At 34.2% G+C, this 25,348-nt stretch overlaps 1 protein-coding gene across 6 annotated transcripts in view; it reads left to right on the top strand.

The window, feature by feature from the left end:
* The window catches only part of PPP1R9A (protein phosphatase 1 regulatory subunit 9A), a 308,016-nt gene that overhangs the window by 173,650 nt on the left and 109,018 nt on the right, over positions 1-25,348 (top strand). For all 6 annotated transcript variants that reach the window (XM_088018269.1, XM_088018270.1, XM_028119332.2 and 3 more), the window contains exon 4: positions 7,326-7,430. In XM_088018269.1, coding sequence (XP_087874395.1) covers positions 7,326-7,430 — 105 coding nt within the window. The remainder of the gene's footprint in view (positions 1-7,325; positions 7,431-25,348) is intronic.

Genomic DNA, 25,348 nt, shown 5'->3' on the forward strand with positions numbered 1-25,348 from the left:
CCTTCAGATCAGGTCATGATCCCAGGGTCCTGGGATCAAGTCCCGCGTTGGGCTCCCTGCTCCACGGGGAGTTTCCTTCTCCCTCTCCTCATACTTGTTCTGTCAATCTCTCTCTCTCTTTCTCTCAAATAAGTAAATAAAATCTTAAAAAAAGAAAAAAGTGATCCTGGACCTGCTCTATGGGAGAACAGAGTTGTGTCCCTCAACCACACAGATCAAATGGGAAAAAGGGAAACATATGCTGTATACTAGAATTTTTAATTGTTTATAATATTTAATCCATTTATTAATATTTGAGGAGCCCACCCTCTAGCACGATAGCCAACCAAAGATTCTTAATCGTGAGCACCATTCCTCTTTCTTAATGGGTACAGTACTCCAGTCTTGTGCACGGTGAAAGGTGGAGGCAAATGGAGACAAATGATAAAAGTTTAAATGTCAAGAAGGATAATGTGGGATAAAAATGTCGGAATTAGGTTAAGACCCAATGCTGAAGAAACTTGATAGCTACACTAAGTGGTTTAGAAATATATTTTATGGGAATGATGAAGCTGGTCGTGTTTTGGATAAAGTTGTTCTTTAAGATGAATTTTTAACATTTTTATTGATATAATTCACATACCATACAGTTCACTTAATTACAGAATTCACTGGTTTCCAGAATATTCAAGACGTGTGTAACCAATTAATTTTAGCACATTTTGATCACTCCTGAAAGAAACCTCACATCCATTAACAATCATTTTCCTTTTCTCCCAACTCCTACCTCTTCCCCCAGCTTTAGGCACTAATCTACTTTCTGTCTGTAGAGATTTGCCTTTTCTGGACATTTTGTATAAATGGAATCATACAATATATGGTCTTTTGTGACTGGCTTTTTTTCACTAGTAGAATACTTTCAAGGTTCATCCATGTTGTAGCATGTATCACTTTTCATTCCTTTTTATTTCCAAATACTCTGTTGAATGGATATACCACATTTTGTTTATTCTGACATTGGTTGGTGGATATTTGGGTTGTTTCTACTTTTTGGCTATTATGAATAATGCTGCTCATGTACAAATTTTTGTGCGGACATGTTTTCATTTTTCTTGGTGTATACCTAACAGTGGAATTTCTGGGTCGTGTGGTTTAACCTTTTGAGGAACTGCTGGATGGTTTTCCAAAGTAGCCACACAAAGTTACATTGCCTCTGGTAATGTATGAAGGTTACAGTTTCTCCACATCCTCGTGAACACTTGTTATTATCTGTCTTTTGATCATAACCATCTCCTAGTGGGTGTGAAGATACCTCTTGCATTTCTCTGGTGGCTGTTGATTCGAGCATCTTTTCCATGTACTTCTTGGCCATTTGGGCATCTTCTTTGGTGAAATGTCTATTCAGATCCTTTGCCCACTTTTTTTTTCTCTTAAGGTATAATTGACATATAACATTATATTAGTTTCAGGTGTGCAACATAATGATTTTGTATACATTGTGAAATGATCACCATGATAACTCTAATTAACATTCATCACCATACATAGTTACAACTTTTTTTCTTTTTTTTCTTGTGATGAGGACTTTTAAGATATATTCATATAGCATCTTTCAAATATGCAATACAGTATTATTAACTATAGTCACCATGCTCTAGATTACATCCCCATGACTTACTTATTTTGTAGCTGGAGATTTGTACCTTTTGACCCCCTTCATTCATTCTATCCACCCCTCCGCCCCCTATCCTGTGGCAACCACCAATCTATTCTCTGTACCTGTGAGCCTCGTGTTTGGTTGGTTGGTTTGTTTTGGCTCTTAGATTCTACATATAAGTGAGATCGTACATTATCTGTCTTTCTTTAACTTAGTTTTAAAATGGATTGTCTTTTTGTAATTGGGTTGTAACTATCTTTATAATACTATAGATACAAGCCCCATATCAGATATATGATGTATAAGTTTTTTCTCCCAATCTGTGAGTTACTGCATATTAAAACAATGATGAGATACCATTACATCTATTAGAATGGCCAAAATCCAAAACACTGACAATACCAAATGCTGGTGAGGATATGAAGTAAAAGCAACTCTCATTCATAATTTTATGCTGTTATCATTTCAAGCTTTTTACAAATTGCAAATGGCTTCTTAACTGTCTTCCTGATTTTAATCTTTACCTTCTTCAGTCTCTTCTCATCCTTACCCCTAATGGAGGAACATGATAGCAGTTTTCAAATATATGAAGGGCTATCATGGAAATAGGAACTGACTCACTCTGTGTAACTCTAGTAGTAGAAGAACTATACTCTTTTCTTCTAAATTATATTATGAATAAGTCCTTCAAGGCTGAATGTATTTCGTAAAAAAATCAGCTCATTTTATAAATTCTTTTTGGCCTCAGATGGTATAAACCGAGGCAAATAAAAATCACTTCTTCAAACCTTGTTAACTTGCTGTGCACACTCAAGTTTTGATCTTCATTATGTTCTCTGATATCCTAGAACAGGCTGATACTGTCGGGCTAACCTACTATCCTTTCTCTAAAATAAATAAATAAATAAATAAATAAATATAAATAAATAAATAAATAAATCCATCCCATTACCTCAATTATATTTTTTTCTGTAACTGTTGCTGCTAGCATCATCTCAATTATGCATATTACACTTAATTTACAGCTTACTTAACCAACTTCTAGTTAACAACCTTTGCAGGTAGATAGGGACTTGATAATGATTGTGTGTCATACACAAGCAATACCAGACCAGTAGCTATCATTTTCTGCAGCCGCACACAATTTTTATAGTCTTCTTAAAGTGCAGAGATAAACGCGTTCCTTAACATGATGCAAAGTTAAAGTAACTTTGTAACATTTTATTTTTTATTTATTTTTTGTAATTTTGTAACATTTTAATATAAGTGGAGTTATATATATTAAAAGCTATGCTTTATGACCAAGGTTTTGAAGATAACTAAGAATCTTGGAAATCATGTTTTAAGCTGACACTCTATAAAACATAATTCCCATCGATAAAAAGTTTGTCAGAATTATGATTCAGTTTAGTTAAAGACAATTTGGTTTTCTTATGCTTTTTAAGCTTTATGTAGGGATACTGTTAATCTGATCAGTATCCATATCAGAATATTAGGAAGTTCAGATTAACTAGTCTCTTCATTTAGAAAATGCAAACCCATACCTTTACAAAATCATGGAGAAAATATAGGTATGTATTTTAAACCAAAATTATTAAATTAGTCTTATTTCTCTAAAGATTCACTTCTATTATGTGAACTGGGCTTTCTCAAAAATATTTCTGAGCTTCTAGCAGAATCTCTAAGAAGGATTTTTTTCTTAAATGTCTAGCACATTTAAAGTCTTCATAAGATACTAAAATATAAGATTTATGAAAGTGCTTGCTATTCTCTCTGAACCAGATTATCACTCCTTTAACTTCTAAGACTTTATAATTTAATTTATTAATACCCTTCTATGTTAGGAACATATTTCATGCATACACAGTGAGAGATAATGGCTTTTCTCAATTACAACAACACAGAATTTGTTGCTTCAGTTCTGCAACCTTGGAAAGAGCTTTAAGTAATCAAAGAAACACAAAAACTCACCAGTCAAGATTTCAAAGGGCTATTTTCCTTTCTAGTGTTCAGGAAATTTTTTATGAAATAGTTTAAGCCCACAAATAGACAAAAAATTTAAAGGATAGTAACTCAAATTTTTTATCATCTTTCACATGAGAGATAATAGATCCCTATAATCCCAATAGCCATCTCGAATGGTCAGAATATAAAATTACACTCCTACTCATTGCTGCTACCAGTGGGGAGTGATTTTTCATTGTTGTTTAGAACAAACTAGATCCAGAACCAAAATGGCCAAAGCCAGAAAAAAATTCAAAAGTACTACATTAGGACAAAAACATGTTAACAAAGATAGTGCTCTGTTGCAGCTTTAGAATCAGTCCAGGGACCAAGCAATTATTCCTGGGCTTAAACAGCCCATGATACGTATTTCTGTGGTAACAGTGGTATTGGCTTTGTGAATCCACTCTGGCATCTTGGTGGAAGCTCCGAAGCTATCGTAGGCTTATATTCAGAGAGTTAAAAAAATGACTTTCATACATATAAAATGAACACGGATTAGACTTTACTTAACTCACTAATTAATGAGAGAACCAGTGAGATGTGGTAAATGTGATTCAAAGGACATTTTAGACGTGCGTAGTTAAAGGCAAGTTAATAAAGTAGTATTAGAATAACATTACTAAGTTAGATATAAAACTAGTTAATATTCTACAGGGAAATAAACCATGGCCTATGGGATTATCTTTTCTAACAGAAGGAAAGTATCTGAATTTATTCAGGACAGAAAAATCTGCAAATTAACATGCAACTTAAGTGTATCCAGGATTGTAATCAATTTTAAACAGTGGATCAATGAAAATACATTCCCCCAAATTATCCTTTGGTGGATCTGTTAAATAATGCACCTGAATCTAGATTGCTCTCCTTTTTATTCTTATTTTCAAACTTTAACTCTTCTTAACACATGGCAACAACATATGATATACCCAACACTTGTCCAGAGTAATTATAGTAGCATAAGGTTTATTGATGGGAAGTGTCAATATGATAAAGACGTCAGTGTTCCCCAAACTAATCTAAAAGTCAGTATTATTTTATTAAAACCTCAACGAGTGTTTTTATAGAACTTGGCAAGTAAGTCCAAAACTAATTATGAAGAGAAAAAGCTCAAGAATAGCTCAGAAAAATTTGAGGACAATGAACAAGGTGGAGGGAATTATCCTATGAAATGTCAAAACTAATTATGAAGCAATAGAGTGTGCAGAAATAGACAGACAGACAAGTAGAAACTAATAGAAAAAAAAGAAAAGAAACTAATAGAAAACCCAAAACATGTTGATGCACATTTGAAACCCTGACAGATGCAGCACTACAAATCAGTGGAGGAAAAGTGAACTCTTATTAAAAGTTATTAAGGCATTTGTTTATAACACTTGGAAAGCATAAAAATAGATTGCTAACACATTATAATAAAAAATAATTTCCGAGTGGATAACTACCTAAATGCAGAATGGCGAAATGTTAAAACTTTTAGAAGAAAAGAGTAGAATGTTGTTATAACCTTGAGGCAGAAAGGGGTTCCTGAAACAAAACACAGAACTACCTGATACAAAGCTGAAATTTCAAATGTGATTATATTTTTAAAAATTGTTTTCCTCAAAATCACCATTTTTCAAAGAAATGTGAAAAGACAAGCCACAGATTGGGACAAAGGTATTTGCAACATATTTAATTGAGAAAGTGTTAATATACAGTATGTATGAGGACATCTTCAATAAATCAATAAGAAAAAAGACACCCAACCCAACAACATCAACAAAAATGGGTAAAAGACATGATCTAACAGTTTGCAGAAGTGGACAAATGACTCAGAAAGATATGAATAAATTTTCAACTGCACTGGTAATCAGGCAAATGCAATTAAAATCACAGTGTGATGTCTTTTTATACTTACAAGATCACCAGTATTTGAAGGGTCAGAATATACCAAGTATTGGTGAGAGTGTGGGAAGTCAGAACCTTTCATACATACAGTGCTACTGAGAATATGCATCGGCATAAGCATTTTGAAGTAAAATTTGTCTCTTTAAGTTGAAAAAGCGTATGGTCTTTGATTCAGGAGTTCTATTTCTAGGTGTATATCACGGAGAAACTCACACACGTGCGTAAGGAGACACATATGAGCAGTATTCGTAATGGCTAAAATGGAAAACAATACAATTGTCCATCTGCAAATAATGGATGAATATATTTTGATATATTCACAAAAGATGTATATACCTGGTTGTTAAAATGAATTAGTAGAATGGTATTTATAACTGTGGATAAATCTCATACATAACGTTGAGTGAAGCAAACTAAATTATGGAATGAGAGGCACACTTCACAATGTTTGAAAACTGCAGATGTACACATATTGTGCGTATTCATGTATACATATTATTTCTACTTCAGAACGTCCATAGGAAGACTGAGCATCAAAATTAGTATGATGGTTACATCTATGGAAGCAGTGAAGGGACTAGAATTAGAGATGAATAATAAAGGGGCTCTAGCTTTTCTGGAATACATTTCTTTAGGAAAAAATCTGACTCAAATATTGCACAGTGCTGAGATTTGATAAAGTTGGGTGTTTGGTACATGGGCGTTTATTACCTAATTCCCTCTGCATTTCTCCATGATTGAAATACTTTAGGAAAAAAAAAAGAGAAATACTTCCTTTTGAGGAATAAAAAAATGGTATGTATAAAACATGTATATAAATTTAAAAGCATTATACATTAAACAACACTAATACTGTATATTGCTCCTAAACATAAATAAATATATGCATTTATATACGTGTGTGCACACATAAACATACGTACAGTTATGAGCATTATCTATTTCAAGCGTTCAAGCGTACAACTTAAATAGGAAGGATTCCCTGCAATTCCTGATGATGTTTTTCCTTGAAGAGGAGAGGTGGAAAGCAGGACTAGGGATGAGGCCCACGGCATATTTCAGCTGGATCTGTTGTTTTATGTAATTTATTAAGGACCAAAAATGATGTAAGTATGTCGTACATTAGCAGTTACCAATTCTTTGTGATAGGAATATGAATATTGGGCAAACTGAATCTCTCCATTTAGTATTGCTTTTCAAAACAATCTATTTTTCAAGACGATCTTTTATTTATTTTTTAATTTTATTATGTTATGTTAGTCACCATACAAGACGATCTTTTAAAAACATTAAGGATGTGAGGGCGATCTGGCTGCGACATCTGTCACCCCATTGCTCGCCAGGGTTGATTCGTCTCATCTGGCTGGCTAGGCGGGTGTCCCCTTCCTCCCTCACCACTCCACGTGCGTCCCTCCCGAAGCTGCGCGCTGGGTCGAAGAGGACGACCTTCCCCGATAGAGGGGAACTGTTCTTCTGCGCTCCCCTGCTAGAGCCTCCAAACAAACTCTCAAGATCCATTTGTAGGAGAACATAGGGTAGTCAAGCTTCCAAGACTCCAGACACATCCAAATGAGGCTCTGCACGTGGCAGTCTGCCTTACTTAAAAAAAAAAAAAAAAAATTAAAAAAATAATAAAAACATTAAGCATTTGACTGAGATCGGAGCTTGTGGATAAAAGACAAATTTTGGGGTCAGTAAGAGTATCATAAAATCAAGTACTTTGCCAACTCATGTATTGAAAATGATAATGTACTATCAGAAAAGTTAATTGTGGCTAATTTTTCTCCTCTTCCCAAAGAATACAAGTCAATGACCAGATTGTGGAAGTGGATGGAATCAGCTTGGTGGGTGTCACACAGAATTTTGCTGCAACAGTTCTCAGAAACACCAAGGGCAATGTCAGGTAAATATGTGGCTTCAGATATGTATAATTTTATTACTTAACATTTTGTTGAATTTTAGTTTTCTAGAATTGTACCTGTAGTTATATGTAATTACAATGAAGATTTTATCTAAATACTTAACACCTGCCTTCAGTTTTTAATGTTTCCTTCTTTATTGTAGTTAGTTTATGCAAATGTAATTTAAGACCAAAAATTACGGTATTTTAGAACGACAAGATATGAAGTGTACGGTGTGAATCAATATGGTTAATTACTGAACGATGTTAGTGTGTCTAACTGCATAAAATTTCTGCTTAAGTCCTCAACAAATATGAATTTAGACTCTAAATCCTTTTAATAAAACTAGTTATACAGTAAATTGAAATTGAAACGATTATACATGTATCCAGCAGCACATGTTTTTAGATAAACTGGCTGAATTATTTGAGGTTAATACATGCATTTAAAAAAATCTCTTTATAGACTTTATAGGACTAATCTTTGGTAAACTGTAACTTTGCCAACTTAATAGGACAGAGGGTACATTCTTTTGGACCTTGAAATATATACCCTGTCCTGGGGGTTCTGAAAATTGTAGCTTAGAAAACAGATAAGAAAGTAGTCCTGAGCCAACTAAGGTCAAGGTTTGAAATCCATTTTATTTGGTCATAGGGTATTTATTTTTAAATATCGTGTTGCTTATGTCTTAATAGTTTTCCATCAATCGTACAAAGGAACACAGTGGACATTATTTAGTGTGGGCAATTATGAAAATGTTTTAGTGTTACCATCAGAATGTCATGGCCAGATACTCTGAAATATCAATGAGTTAATATTGCTGTAAAGAGGGTAACACGAGGATTTTATTGCAGCGGGTTTTATGTTGCACAAACATGGGTTTAAGTTTTAGAATTTAGGCTTTTTCAGTTGGAAAATACCCTTTAATGCTGAAGGAAATGTTTAAAGAATACAACATCAATGACTTTTATGGGTGCTATGTTGATGCTTCAAGACTACCCATAGTCCTGAGAAAAGTATGTGAAATAATTGGAAAGAGCACAGAAAAAACTGTCTGATGCTCTCTTAGAGCCGTGTGGGTGGGCTCCCTCAGGAAATGCGCCTGTCTTTCTGCAGATTACTGTCTGCTCTTGAGACAGCACTTTCCTCTGTCAGTAGAGAACTTGGTTTTAAAGCTGCCCATTAGGCTTTGAAGTGAATTTTAAAGTGAAATAAGTAAGATACACATTCAACTTGTTAAGAACATTGTTCTTTTTTCTTTCTTTTTTTTATAAAAACATTTTTCAGTTGCAAGGAAGTTTATAGTTACATGAAATCAGAGCCATCCTTTTATTTCAAACCTCCTACAAATTACAAACGGCTTCTCAGCTATCTCCTGATTTCAGTCTCTCTCTTCTTCAGTCTGTCCTTCTCATCCTTCCTCCAAATGGAGGAAAATAATAGCAGTTTTCAAGTCTAGGAAGGACTATCATGGAAAAAGGAATGAACTCATTCTGTGTAACTCTAGTACTGGAAGATCTGAGACCTGTGGGTAGAAGTGAAAATTCCACATCCATCATGTGCCTCTCCTCTTCACACGCCTTCGGTGGGCCCCCATTCCGTGCAGAATCTAAGCTCTTGACCCTGGTATTGCAATCTTTCATTACCCAGTCTTATCACTTACCTCTCCCTGTATTCATGCTTAGGTACAGTCACACTGGCGTAGTCATATTCCTTCAAATGTGACTTTTGAATTATTGTTTTATTACTGTGCCTTTCTCTCTGTCATTTCTTCTGTTTAAAATACTGCATTCTGTTTAGAACCTACTTATCTTGAGGAACATATTTCAACTCCTTTATCTTCCAAGAACTCCTCCTTGACCTCCATAGCCCCTAGTGATCTCTTCTTCCTGGTAGCGCTCATCATTCATACTACTTTTTTGACCTTGAGGTTACAGAACATTACTTTCATCTTTTGAAGGCATACATTTATTTCCTCATTCACTTTGCACAAATCTTGATATTGAAATGGGACCTTTAGCCCTCCCTTGTCCCCCCAAATTATTTAACCCAGGGTCTTAATTAACTGAGTATAAGGAGAAAGTCTTTTCTCAATTTTAACTTACTAAAAATAATATTTGAGTCCTCTGATGAATATATTTTAGGTGGTAGTTCTTGGTAAAGTATTAATACAAAAACAGAATCCCAAAACTAGACCTGTATTTTTATTTTTATTTTATTTATTTATTTTTTTAAAAGATTTTATTTATTTGCTTGACAGAGAGAGACACAGCGAGAGAGGGAACACAAGCAGGGGGAGTGGGAGAGGGAGAAGCAGGCTCCCGCCGAGCAGGGAGCCCGACGCGGGACTCGATCCCAGGACCCCGGGATCATGACCTGAGCTGAGGCAGACGCATAACGACTGAGGCACCCAGGCGCCCCTAGGCCTGTATTTTTAATGAACTTTTTAAAACTAAGAATTTAAAATAGATGTGGTTTTATATTTCTTATTAATTGGTGTCTTAGCTGTCACCTTCAGTGGTTACTGAAATTTATTTTCAAAAAGGGATATCTGAAAAATTAGTAAATTTAGTTTGATATTTTTCCTAACTACTAAGCACAGATCTGGGAGCCATGGGTCTAAAAATACAAGTGGGAGAAAGATAGGAAGCGAGAAGTGATGAGAAGAACGAAACTGAGATTTGGATGGTGATTCTTTCTGAAGTGTTAGAGGTCAAGATTTTTACTTATTTCCTGGAAATGTGTATGAAACTGGTGCCAGCTTTTGGATACGCATCGAAATCATACAGTGAAGTTCTGTGACTTTATCCACACTCACAGAGAATCATTTTCCATCTGACCTCAGTCTGCTTTATTTTGTTAAACTTTAAATGACAATACCTGAGTTTATGAACTGATGCTACTAACAAAGACTCCATTAATATGACATTTTTAACACCCTGGAGAAATTACGAGTATTTTAATGTGATAATTTTCAAGGCTTACGTGTTTTTCAACTCCACATCATTTATATGAGTTAAGAAGTGGTTCAGCTCATGGGGCGCCTGGGTGGCTCAGTCGTTAAGCGTCTGCCTTCGGCTCAGGTCGTGATCCCAGGGTCCTGGGATCGAGCCCTGCATCGGGCTCCCTGCGGGAGGCCTGCTTCTCCCTCTCCCACTCCCCCTGCTTGTGTTCCCTCTCTCGCTGTGTCTGTCTCTGTCAAATAAATAAATAAAATCTTTAAAAAAAAAAAAAAAAGAAGTGGTTCAGCTCAAACCAGGTGAGGCTCCTGGAGGAGTGAAAGGCTAGGCCTGACTCAGAGGATCAGTAAACAATTACTCTTTCCTTCATTTTACTGATGTCATTTAAAACTAAGCACTCATGATGAGTACTATGCTACTATCATGTAATTACATAATTGATTAGGAAAGGACTCCCAGGATTCAGAATAGTTCGTAGTCAGAAATGATGCACCACAGCAGCTTCAGGAGAGAGAAAAGCGGTAACAGGGTGGGCGTGGCGAACTCAGACGCAGTCTTCTTTCTCATCCCTCTCTGCACCTCGCAGGACTTGGTCTCCCGGGGCTGGAGCCCCGTGGGCGTGCATGCACATGCAGCATCTCCGTACCAAGAAATCGCAAGTCTGTGTATGGTAGGGATTTCTCACTAAAATCATTGCAAACCCCTGGACTCCACCAAATCCAGGTAGAAGGAATAAATCCAGTGATTATTGCCAAACCATTTTGACAAGCTAGTCTGTCTTGCCTTGAAACAGCTCACGGACCCGTATTTGCAGAACATCATCTATCCCCGGTTAGTACATCTCACAGCTTTGACCAAGGTTCAGTACCATGCTCTAGGCAATTCTGTGTACTTTGTCAATCAAGCTGGTCTCTATAGATTAACTCATGCTCTATAATGCATAGTGCGTAACATATTTACCACTCTCCTTTTGACTTTAGATTCATACTACTTAGTATGTTTCTATTGTATATTTCTTCTTTGAAGCTTTTTTTATTCGAACATATTTATTATATATTTCAGTGTTACGTGGTGAAAACCTAAGAAGAAAATGTTGTAAATTATTTGAAAACCTATAATCGTTTTGGTGCTTGATAGAACGTAACTTGCCAAATGTCATATAGTTAGAAAGTTAGAAAAAAGTTCTTTTCTTATTGTCAGATCCTGCATTATGTAAAAAATAATTTAAATAGTTTAGATTCTGGTCATTTGAATCAGCAGGTTTATCTACTTACAATTCATTTCTATATCAAAACATATTAAATGATGCCTTTCTTGGAGATCCTTAAAAGAGCCTTATGTCTGTTGGTCCATGTAAAGTTATGGAGAAAATACTTTTAAACTTAAAATTATAAAGTCATTAGGAAAAAATAATAGTTCAAAAGAGATAAAAATACTGGTTATACCCATGGAAAGAAAGTAGGAATCTCCAGATATTAGGAGACTAATTAAAAGTTATACAAACTACTTTCCATTTATTTTTGGATACATAATTTAGCTTTCTGTGGTGTTTTGCTAGAGATGTCCCAAGTGTAGACATTTCACTCAATCTCTTACGTTCTATCTCTGTGGACAAGGGGAAAAACGTGTTTGAATTATAGTATAGCCAGAGGATGGGTACAGTCATACGGCTGATTCTTTTACAAATTATAAATATTATTTAACGTATTCACCGATATTTCTTTATGCACTTAGTACTAGGAATAATTGTCTTTCTCTAGTAACTGCTTTTTTTCCCATGAAGCCAGACTTCATGGATTCACATTCTGGCTTAATCATTTAGATGTATGAGCTTATGGAAGTGTTTAATCTCTCTGTAGTTTCTTCATTTATAAAAAGGGCATCATAATAGTACCTCCCCCATACGTTTGAGGTGAGTATTAAATGAGTTAAAACATGTAATGAATGCCTAGAAAAAGTTGAAATTCAGTGAAATATTAGTGATTATTATTTTCTTCCGAAAACTCTGATTCCTTCTTAGGTGATCGTGTAGACTGTTAGAAAACTGAGAGTTGATTTTATAGCCTTTTCTAACAAAGGCACAGGATCTGATAGTCTGCAGAGGAAACCATTGGTTACTGGTTTCTCTTTTTAGTTCTTTTGGAAGTACCCATATAAGTCTTTTCTTCATTTCTTGATTTTTCAGTTTTAGATAAAAATGTAATGATTGCTTCAATAAAACTTTCACCTATCAGGTTTTTTTTAGTTAAAAACTTTTGCAAGAGTTTATGACATTTACTTTCTATTATATGGCTGCAGTTGTCTTAGGTAGTTTTTCTATAAGTTCATTCAAAAATTAAAACCAGTAAGTATAATGTTATGGTTATGAAAATATTATTCTGTCTAGAATCAAGTATGAGTGAATTGATAGAAAATGAAGTGTAATTTTATGTCATTCAATCTGTGTCACTTTTCAAGGCATAAAGGTTCTAGTGGAACCTGACTTAATTGATTTCTAGCCTTCTTGATTTCCTCCTGGTCATACATAGCTGCCAGGGGGCTTACATGTCTGAAAATGTGTTACTTGCCCCTCAAAAATAAGTAGGTATAGTATGTGAGTTCAAAATCCTTTTCTTTCAGTATTACAAAGATATTTTCCATTGTCCTTTAATATCTACAATTGGTAAAGAGAGATTTAATATTAATCTGATTTGTAGTCCTTTCTGGTTTTCTGTTTTGGAGTTTTTTTCCCCTCTTAACTTGGTGTTTGAAATTTTTATCAGGCTATAACTAGATCTGTGTTTATTTGTTTGTTTTGCTTGGAATTCAATCTGAACACTTGAATTTGGGAAATTTTCTATTATTTTGTTATTTTCTTTCTTTATTATTCATTGTCTCAATCTTCTCTTCTCATACCAGTATTAAGTGGGTATTAGATACCTTGGCCGTATCCTGTAGCATTTTCTTTTCTCTCAGGAGCTCCATCTGTTTATGTTTTTGTTAATATATTCTTCAGAGTTTTCTCAATTTAATCTTCCAGATTACCAATTTATTTGTAAGCCATGGCCTTTTTTCTTCCTTTTTTTTTTTTTTTTTTAGCTATTCTGTCCCATTCTCTATTTCCTTTTATTACTTAAAGATTTGTCCTCTCTTTTTTTTTTTATTTTTAAGACTTTATTTATTTATTCATGAGAGACAGAGAGAGAGAGAGAGAGAGGCAGAGGGAGAAGCAGGCTCCCAAGGAGCAGGGAGCCCGATGAGGGACTCGATCCCAGGACCCTGGGATCATGACCTGAGCCGAAGGCAGATGCTTAACCATCTGAGCCACCCAGGTGCCCAAAGCTTTGTCCTCTCTTGTCCAAGCTTGAGAGTTATTCAACTTCCTACTTGAGATCTTCATGTGGCTTTCAAATTTAATTAAATTTCATGTGTCACATCAAATGTAATATGTTCAAATTATTATCCTTTATTTGTACCATTCTCTGTCTTATACCATCCTCTAAAAAAAATCATATGATCTTTACTTGACTGATCCCCTTTTATCAAGTCTCAGTTCAAAAATCACTCTTTCAGTGAATGAATTCTCCTTATATTATGGTATTTATGTTGTCCAAATCCTAAGTCAGTTTCTATCACATTACCATGTCCTCTACATAGCATCCTCAAAGCAAATAATCCTCTGATGATCCTCTCTTCCTGGTATTGCTTCTCTTGTTCAGTCTTCCACCACACTGACCCCTGACTAGCCTTGATGATTAGCGTATGAAGGAAGTAGTGATGTGTGACTTCTGAGGCTAGGCTATAAAAGGCATGTGATTTCTACCTTGGTTTTCTGGATCACCAGCTCTGGAGAAATCCAGCTGCCATTTTGAGAACACATTCAAACAGCCTTCTGAAGAGGTTCATACAAGGAAGAACTTAGGCCTGCCAACAGCCAGCGTCAACTAGCCAGCCATGTGAGGGCAGCACCTTGGAGGGAGATCTTCCAGCTTCAGTAAAGCCTTGAGATGCCAGTAGCCTCTGTCAACATTTGATTGAACTTAGTGAGAAGCACCAAGCCAGAACTGCCTAGTCAAGCGTATCCTGAATTCTTGACTCAGAGAAACTATGGAAGATAAAATGTCTATAAATTTTGGGGTAACTTATGATATAAGGTAGAAAAAAAGAGAGGACATCATTATAGACCTAACAGTTATTATAAGGATTAGCCGATATTATGAAGAACTTTATGCTGATAAATACAACTTAGGATAAATGGTTAAATTTCTTAGAAGACAATACTATGACAAAGTACCAAAGCTCACTCAAGAAAAAATAGTGTGTGCATGTGTGTGTATGTGTGTGGTGTACGTGTACACATGAAGATGAATTTAGATTCTAAGCTTTCCAGCAAAGAAAATTCCAGTTCCAGTTTGTTTCATTGGTGAATCTTACCAAACATTAGAGGGAGAAATAACATGACTTCTGTATAAACTTTTCCAGAACATAGAGAGAGGACACATCTCAACTACATTTATGAGGCCAGCATTACCATCATATTAAAGTCAGAAAAAGACATTAAAATAAAAATCATTACATACCAATATTGCTCATGAATGTAGATACAGAAGTCCTTAGCAAAATTTAACAGACTGAAGTCAGGAATATATAAAAAGGGTAATACATTATGACTAAATGACATTAATTTTTGGAATGCATGTTTGATTTAATGTTTGAAATTCAACCTGTGGACTTTTCCATACTGATAGAAGAATAGAGAAAAATCATACGTTCACATGCTCATCTCAGTAGATAGAGACCAAAAAAAAAAAAAAAAACCGCTCAGGAAACTTGAAATATAAGGGAATTACCTGTGTGATAAATAGCATGTAAGTGAAACCTACAGCTAATATCGGACTTAATGATGAGAGACCAAATCCTTTCTCTCTAGTAAAAGAACAATGTGAGTGTGTCCACTTTCACCACTTTATTCAGCATTGTCCTAGGGCTCATAGCTAGGTCAGTGAGGCAAGAATAAGAAATGGAAAGCACATAGATTGAAAAGGAAGAAGTAAAACTATTCACAGATAAGATGTCATCTCTGTAGAAAGTCCTAAGGAATCTACCAAAGGTGTTACTAGAACTAGTAAGTGAGTCAAACAGGGTTACAGGGCATAGGTTGATGTACGGAAATCAGCTCTATTCTACAGACTGGCAACAAGAAGGAATTGAAAATTCAGATTAAAAATAACATTTATGTTAGCTTCAAAAACATGAAGTACTTAAGGATAACCTGACATGATATGTTGACAACTTCAGCAAGATATTTCTGAGAGAAAATAAAGACTACTTAAATGAGTGAAGCAGTAGACCACGTTCATGGATAAGAATACTCAGTATTGTTAAAATTCCAATTTTCTCCAAATCTGCAGACTTAAGGAAATCTCAGTGAAAATCTCAGAAAGATTTTTTAAAAAGAACAAAGTTGAAGAACTTTCACTGCCTCAAAGCTACACTAATCACAACAGTCTGGTTTAGGCATATGGATAGAAATACAAATTAATGGAACAGAAAAGAGTTCCAATATTGACCTGCACAGACACAAACAATTGCTTTTTGACAAATGCACCAGAATAATTCAGTGGGGGAAATTATGGTCTTTTCAACAAATGGTTCTGGGACCATTGAATAACCACATTAAAAAAAAGAATAAGAACACTTGACCTTTGTCCCACAGTATATGCAAAAATTAATTCAAGATTGATCATAGATCTAAGTGCAACAATTGAAACCATAAAATTTGTAGAAAATAGGCAAAAAGCTTTATGACCTTGGGTTAATCAAAGATCTTTTAGGACACAAAAGCAAGAAATATAAGAGAAAGACATGATAAATTAAACTGCATCAAAAGTTAAAACATTTGTTCAAGAAAATGGAAAAGCAAGCTAAAGACTGAATATTTGCAAAAACAATTATCTGATAGAGGACTGTTATTTAGAAGATATGAAGAACTCTTATAATTCAATAAGAAGATGTATAATCCTATTAAAAATTTGCAAATCAATTAAAGAGACACTTTACCGGGGATGATACACAGTTAAGCACATGAAATGCTGCTCAACATCATTAATCATTGGGGAAATGCAAATTGAATCCACAATGAGGTACTACTACACACCCACTAGTATGGCTGAAATTTAAAAGACTGATAATACTATGCATTGACAAGGATGTGGAGCAAATTTAACATTCATTCATTGCCAGCAGGAATGCAAAATAGCACAGCCATTTTGCAGAATAGTTTGGCAGGTTCTTAAAAAGTTAAGCGTGTACTTGCCGTATCAGCCAGCAATTCTATTCATAGCTGTGTATTCAAGAGCAATAAAAACATTCATCTACCCAAAGACTCATACTTACATGTTCATGGGAGCTTTGTTCATAATAGCTAGAAACAACTCAAATGCCTTTAGCTGATAAAGGATATACAAGTTGTATTGTATCCTGTGTAATGAAGTATTTCTCAGCAATGCAAAGAAACAAATTACTGATATATTCAACACAATATTTGACTGTCAGAACTATTATATTGACTAAAGAAGGCAGACAGAAAAGCCTTCATACTGTACTTTAAACTGCAAGCATTTAAGAGGCATTTTTGAGGCAATAAAAATGTGCTATTTTGTGGCTGTTGTATTTATGACACATCTATATATTTGTGAAAACTAACTGTATTAGACAACTTAAATTTGGTGAATTTTATTGTATAAATTTGATCTCAATAAAACTGATCTTTAAAAATGTATGTTAATAGTTAGCGATTAACTTAAAAAGCACCATGCTAACATTTAATTATATTGATGGGGATGGGGATTTAGAAAGGAGGACAATGTCTACTTAAGAAAGGCAGATGTAGTCAAACTGAATTTCCTCAGTAATATGTATATGTTATTACACTGTATACTTCTTTTTTAAAAAATACTTTCCATTATTAATTTTTTACCAGAAAAAAATAATATCTATATTAAATTCTTGTCTGGACCCTTTTCTTTATTCAGACATGGATTTACAACGTAACTTTTAAGAACTCCTGTGTTTTTGGGTGTTACAGCTTTAAGTGGGACCTTTCTGATCTTGTTTACCACTATGTAAATGACATAGTGTACCTATTATTGTAAAACATATTGCCTCAAAATTTAGTGACTTGAAAGAACAAACTTTTTATCTCACAGTTTATGGGATCTACTTTCCAGCTTTTTCATGAGAGCCTCTCTGCAGGGATGCCTCACAACATGGAAACTGTATTTCCCAGAGGGAGTAATCTGAGAGAGTATCCAAGCTGGAATCTGTCATCTTTTCATAACTTAATATCCAAAGTGACATTCCATCAGTTTTGTATTTTATTTGATAAAAGAGTTAATAGGTCCCTCTTACACTCCATGAACATCAGGAGCCAGAGATCACTTGGGTGCATCTTAGAGGCTACATATTATGTGGTGATCAATAACTAGTTGGATGGATGGATGGATGGACAGGCAGTCTGATTAATGTTATACCACAATACAATTCATTTGTTTGATGTTGCATACCCTCTCTTAAAAAGAACCCTGAAAAATTTGAGACTATTTAGGAAAGACTGACCAGGATGGTGAGAGATCTAAACATTTTTTCCTTGCATATATAAAAATTAAAGATTCTGCCAACTTTTACCTAAAATAGAACATTTTAAGAAGACATAGTAACAGTTGTGAAGCATTTGAAGGAGTGAACTGTGGAAAAAGACTTAGGTATTCTTTTTAACTCCAGACAGCCGTCCCAGTACTGGAGGACAGCAGTTATAGGAAAATGATGTTACAGGAGAAAATTGTGCTTCAGTATGAGAAATTTCTAATAAATTGTATATTTGCTCTTCAGTGCCATTTACATTAAACTTTGAATGCTTTCTAGCAAGTACTGCTACTTATGGTTAATAACATTCATCATGCTTTTATCCTTAGCATATGTGTTTAGTGACTTTCTGACATTGAGTCATATGACACTTCTGGAGGTAAGGATTTTGTAGGAATTGTAGTTACACATAATAAGAAATAAATTAATCTGAAGGTCTTAAATATTTCCCTGTCCTTTTTGGAAGAGGTTATAATACTCAAAATATAAATGCATGCAGAGTTTTTGAAATAAATACGTACTTGTTTATTTTGGATTCACACCTGCATATGTAATTTCTAAATATGAAAAGTTTTTTTAAATTTTTTACCTAAAATCATTGGTTTTCCATTTGAAGATTTCCATTTGAAGTACATTAAATCTTGAAATGTTTTTGCCTCATTTACATCATTTTTTAAAATTTTTTTATTGTTATGTTAATCACCATATATTACATAATTTGTTTTGGTGTAGTGTTTCATGATTCACTGTTTGTTCATAACACCCAGTGCTCCATGCAGAATGTGCCCTCTTTAATACCCATCACCAGGCTAACCCATCCCCCTACCCTCCTCCCCTCTAGAAACCTCAGTTTGTTTTTCAGAGTCCATCATCTCTCCTGGTTCGTCTCCCCCTCTGACATACTCCCCTTCATTCTTCCTCTCCTGCTATCTTCTTCTTTTTCTTTTTTCTTAAAATATGTTGCGTTATTTGTTTCAGATCTGTGATTCAACAGTCTTACACAATTTCATTTATATCATTTTAATAAGAGGTTTTGTTGCCATTACAGTACAAGGGGTAATTGAGAGTTTCACTTTTTATCAGAGTCTTGATTTTGTGATTGTGCATAATGAAGTGTCACTTGTAATGGAGGGCAGTGAGAGCACCACCATGTTCATGGGCATTCTCAGTCCTTACAGGTTTTGTGTTCACGTTACTCCCTTGTGGTTAGACAAGAGGAACGGCCACTATGGATTTGGGACCATGGATATTACAACTTTTAAATTACAACTACTGGTGATAGGTAGAAGATTAAAAACAGTGGAAATTTCAAAAACTTGTTTTAAAGGGGACTTTGGCTTAATGAGACATTTTCTGGGGCCAATATATACAGATTAGCATTCAAAATTTTTTCCTTTAAATATTTGTATGCATAACTATTTAAACCTGAAAAATCAGAGTTAGCTTTCAAATCAAGAAATGTCACTTCTTGAGAAGGTATAGCATTTTTAGAAAATATTTAAGTTTATGCCTATTATGTGGTTTGATAGTCCTTGAAGTGGCATGTGTTAGGCAGTGTTTTTTTTTTTTTTTTAAGAATTCAACTACTTTTGTTCTATATTGAAATACAGGGGTAGAACAAAGTTCTTATGATTAAGATTGGATTAGATACAAAATTCATTTCAAAGAAGTAATGCTTACAGGTAAGTTTAAACATTTCAGATCTAGATATTTAAGGTCTAGCTTTTAAAAGCAAACAGGTTGGGCGCCTGGGTGGCTCAGATGGTTAAGCGTCTGCCTTCGGCTCAGGTCATGATCCCAGGGTCCTGGGATCGAGTCCCACATCGGGCTCCCTGCTCCTTGGGAGCCTGCTTCTCCCTCTGCCTCTCTCTCTCTCTGTCTCTCATGAATAAATAAATAAAATCTTTAAAAAAATAAAAATAAAAAATAAAAGCAAACAGGTTAATGGGGGGAGGTGGGCAGGCGTTGGACTAGATGGGTGATGGATATTAAGGAGGGTACTTGTGATGAGCACTAGGTGTTATATGTAAGTGATGAATCACTAAATTCTAGTCCTGAAACCAGTATTACACTGTATGTTAACTAACTAGAATTTAAATAAAAATTTGAAACCAAAAAATAAAAGCAAACATTTTCCTAGATGAATTTAAAAATTTTAAATGTTAAATATAGAATATGTTATGTTCATCTAAATCCCAATAAGAAAGGAAAAATATGTCACAGTACCCAAATACAAGAAAGAGGCAAAAGCTTTGTTGTGTAGGACTTTAACCTCTAGATACTAATAGCAAATCTCAGTGAAAGCAACTAAATAGGCATTTAGCACCACTTGCTCAAGTACAATTAAGTCAAATATCTTAAAAGCTATCAAGTTCAGAGTAAGGCCATAAAATGTGATCAAACATAGAAAAAAATGAGACACTTTCTACAAAATTTTTGTTTAAAAGCACCATGCGATCTTACGATCCAAGACTCTGGTATAATGAGAATAGGTGGTGTGTATCTATTTTTCTTTTAGGCATATCTTTTAGGTTTTTGGTGTGCACACAATAAATATGTGTTACAGAATATCTGAATAAAAGAATTGATTATGTAAGAACTGTAACTATATCCTACTATAGCTTTTCCCTTTTTAGATTTGCTTGTCTACATTAAAAATTCTTTAGTTTAAAAAATTTTTGAAGTTTTGACATCGTTTAAGTGCCGCTTTTGACTAGTATATCACTTTTATTAGAATAAATGTCTGCAAAACAAGGCACTCATAACTCATCATTTTTCAACATAACCTCTCACATCATTTACACTGAACATGTAGGATCTTTATGACTTCAATTCAGCAAATTGTAAATGCAATTTTATAGTTGTTTAGTTTTTGTTTGACAGCTCACCAGAGAATTCAGTAAACTGATCCAGTGAATCCTGTATAATATCGTCATCTAAACTCTAAAGGACAGTGCATGGACACTGCTTGGTCTGATAATAGATGAAAAGAAAAGGGAAAACTGATTTATCTGTCTTTACCTATTGGATCTCAGCCTCGGGGGAGAGGGGGCAGTTCTTATTGAAATAATTCACGTCAAAATAAGATAATTGTTTGAAACATTAGAAACAAGTCATGCTGAAGACATAAACCCCTCATTTGTATTTCAGGTTTAGCCTTTATTTGTCAATTATAACCTTAGAAAATATCTAATTTTTAATATAAGTGTCTATTACAGTTTGGCTCCTGTTACCTCATGCTTTATAGCTAAAAAATAAAAAGATCAATACATTCCTTGTGGAAGCAAAGTAAACAAATTTAGAAAGTAGCAAGAAAACATTTTTTTCTTAAAGGATCTTAAAGGCTGATTTGACTACATGTATCTCATTTCAGTCATATAAATCATAATTGTGCATAAATATCAGTTGATTTGGTCACATATGTTTAGAGGGACTGATTGTTGCTGACTTTATTAATCATTATATTTTTGAAGACTTAAAAAATTCAATTTAAAGGGATCACATAAACTATCCTTTAAATTTTGACGGTAACTGAAATTAAGGTTCTCAGAACTTTAGTGCAAGTATTTGACCTTTTTACTGTTGTTGACTCTCAAAAACGTACTCTGTTTTCAAAGCTAGTGTGATTCAAATAAGGTAATTGGGACAGTGTGCACAGATAGTACTTAAAAATGCATTCACCCCTATCTAGCTATTAATACATTATCCAGGTAAAAACAACAGTAAACATTTGTTAAATACTCTCTAGGCACTAGGTCCTTAGTTAAGCTTTTTATATGTGTTATATAATATTTATTTAAGTTATTATATTCATTTTATTACAATCTGGAAACTAAGGATTAGAAATGTTAATACATTCAAGGTCACAGACCCAGTAAGTCATGTTTATGGTTTAGTGACTTTGTCCTATCACAGCCTTTTTCCCCTATTACAGACACTTCTAACCCCTAAATTTTACTATCACAGCATATCCATAGTGTGAATTCATAATTGAAATAATAACCTAACTTTAAATTTTGCATTTTCTCAATCCTACATGTGCTAGATTGTACACATATTGTTATAGGAGTCCATTTATAAAGACAGCTTAAAAATGGACCAAACATTTAAGAAAATATAGAAAGGTAATTTGAATGTTACGCATTTTCCAAATAGGAGATTTTATCACTTTCATCATCATAGTAATAGTGCCTAACGTCCTTTCATGTCTATACCACATTTTATTGTTTTATCCTTCCTTTCAACACATGAAGTAGATACCAGTTTTCACCTGAGGAAAATAAGGCGTGGAGAATAGTTTAGTTCCACCTCTGGGTGCTTTCCCTCTGAACCACACTTACCAGGATGCCATTCTACTCATGCACGTATGAACTGTAAATCACACCGGATTACAAGGCTTTCAAGATTTGTGTAGCTAGGTGCTATAACGCTACCCCAAACAGCTGCCTGAATGAAGAGACGTGTACTTGAACATAATGCTTTAAAAAGTATATTTCATGAGATGGATTGTCTATTTTATATACAATTAGAATCACTTTTATTTCATAGGACTGTAAAGTGATTTTGAATACAAACTAATATTGGGCAAATAGTGAATACCGTTCAATTGTAGACACCAATTCAGAAAGCCGCACTGTGAATTGAGCACCTATGCCTTCATGGTTTAAAATGCTGGTTTCTTATGCAATGTGGGACAGTTCTTATTTCCTCTGAAATTTCGATTATTCATGTATTTGTTCCTTTTAGTTTTAGCATCACAAATAATTCTGGCTTGGAATTAGAGATCATGTTTTGAGGGCAGGAAGAAACTGGCACGTCATATTGGAGTTTTGATTTATTATATAATTATATAATTTGTTGTTATATGATATGCTCTAATCTTATAATTTGGGCTTTAAAAATAATTTTCTGCTTTAAAATTTCTCAGGAGGTCTTTCTTCAGACTCCCTCATTCACCTTTAGAGTCATCAGCAGAGCTTCTAACTTGTTGGCAAGTGAACCAAATCTTCTTTTTCTCTCCCTGAATTGGGTTCAGAGTAATTTCAAACACTTGCCTTGCAGAGGAAGTAAACTTCTCCATTCTTGGGGAAAACTGTTCAACTAAAAGATCTGACCGTGTAATTCTCAAATAAGTTTAAAGAATTTATGGCTTAAATGAATATAAATTCTCATTTACCTTTTACTTTGAGCATGGCTACTGTTTTCAGTTAATAGCATTTTGTACATTAATTGCTTCCTTCAAATTCCTGTCAGCTTTATAGTAGGTAAGTGATACTTCCTCAAACCCCACTCTGTTATGCATTTGAAGAAACATAAAAGATCAATCTAGGTTTTCCTAAAGCTCTCGTTCTAGAATATGAGTTTCTTAATTGCTTTATATTTATATCCCTAGACATCATTTCTGACTTTTAGACTGTTAACCAAGAGAATTCAAGATAGTCTTTATATGTCTAGATTAGTTGGGCATGTTAAAGACTTTATGTATCTTCCATCACAGAAACCAAATATCTTCAAATGAAATAGAAAAATAAACAGGTAGGGAAAGAAGAAATAAAAATGTCTTCATAGTGGATATGATCTTATATTTGGAAAATTCTAAGGAATCTATAAAAGTCTACTATGACTAATAAGTGAGTTTAGCAAGGTCATAAAATACAAAGCCATTATTCGAAAGTCAATTATATTTCTATATTCTAGCAACAAACAATTAGAAACAAATTTAAAAATCAGTACCACTTACAGTAACTTGAAAAAACATGAAATAGTTAGAGATAAATTTAACAAACTATAGCTACAACTTTGCACTAAACGTTGTAGTGTATTACTAAAAGAAAGTAAAGAAAATCTAAATAAATGAAGAAATGCACCATGTTCATCGATCAGCTCAATATTACGATGTCAGTTTTCCACAAATGGATCTATAGATTCAGAGCAATCCCAAATCAAACATCAATGGACTTTTAAAAGAAGTTGATGAGCTGATTGTAAAATTTATATGAAAATGCAGATAACTTTGACTAGTCAAAATAGTTTTGGAAAAGATACACAGAGTTGGAAAATTCATACCACCTAGTTTCAAGAGTGATTATATAGTAATCAAGGCAGTGTGATATTCCCACAAGGATAAATACATCAATGGAAGAGATTGGAAAAGTCCAAAAATCAGCCCACAAGTATCTAGTCAATTGATTTTCAACAAATGTGCTAAAGTAATTCAGTGGCAGTAATGAATAGTCTTTTCAGTAAATGGTGTGGAAACAACTAGTTATCCATGTGGAAAAATAATGAAACTCCACCCTTACTAAACATCATGCATGAAAATTAATTTGAAAGATATAGACCTAATATAAAATCAAAACATTAACACTTCAAGAAGAAAAATAGGAGAAATCTTAGCAATCTTAAATGGGGCAAAGATTTCTTAGATAGGAAACAAAAGGCACATATCTTTTAAAAAGGTATCAATTGGACTTCTTTGAAAGACACAATTAAGAAAATTAGGAGGTAGGGATGCCTGGGTGGCTCAGTCCATTAAGCATCTGCCTTCAGCTCAGGTCTTGATCCCAGGGTCCTGGGATCCAGTTCCGCATCAGGCTTCTTGCTCATTGGGGAGCCTGCTTCTCCCCCTGCCTCGCACTCCCTCTGCTTTTGCTTTCTCTCTCTCTTTGACAAATAAAGTCTTTTTTTAAAAAATTAAAAAAAAAATCAAGAGGTAAACCACAGACTGGGAGAAGAAAATAAATAAATCGGAGATACACAGATAGTCTTTGTATGTGTGTATGTAGCTATGTGTATTTATTACATAGAGTATACATATATGAAGATATGCATCCAGAATATATAAAGAACTATTACAGCTCAATAATAAAAAGCTGGACACCACAGTTTTTTTAAATTGGCAAAATATTTGAAAAGGTATTTCACTGAAAAAGATATATGAATGCTCAGTAAGTGCATGAAAAGATACTTAACGGCATTGGTCATCAAAGCATTGGAAATTAAAACCATTATAAGGTACCATTAGCTATTCAGTAGAATGGCTAAAATTTTAAAAGACAGTACCAAGTGTTGGTTAGGATGTAAAGCAACTAATTTTCCTGCATTGCTGGTAGGAATATAAAATGGCACCACCACTTTGAAAAATAATTTGGCAATTTCTTTAAAAGTTGAACATACAATACCGTAGAACATTAATTACACTATTAGTTATTTGTCTAAGAGAAGTGAAAATTTATGCCCCCACAACGACTTGCACAGAAATGTTTATAGTAACTTTGCTCGTAATATCCAAAATCCAACTCAGAATAGAATAGCTAAACCAAATGTAGTACATCTGG

Source organism: Eumetopias jubatus, unplaced genomic scaffold, assembly GCF_037043125.1.
Source record: "Eumetopias jubatus isolate StellerSeaLion01/CBP00866 unplaced genomic scaffold, mEumJub1_p1.0 scaffold_14, whole genome shotgun sequence".
In the NCBI taxonomy this organism is placed as follows: Eukaryota; Metazoa; Chordata; class Mammalia; order Carnivora; family Otariidae; genus Eumetopias; species Eumetopias jubatus.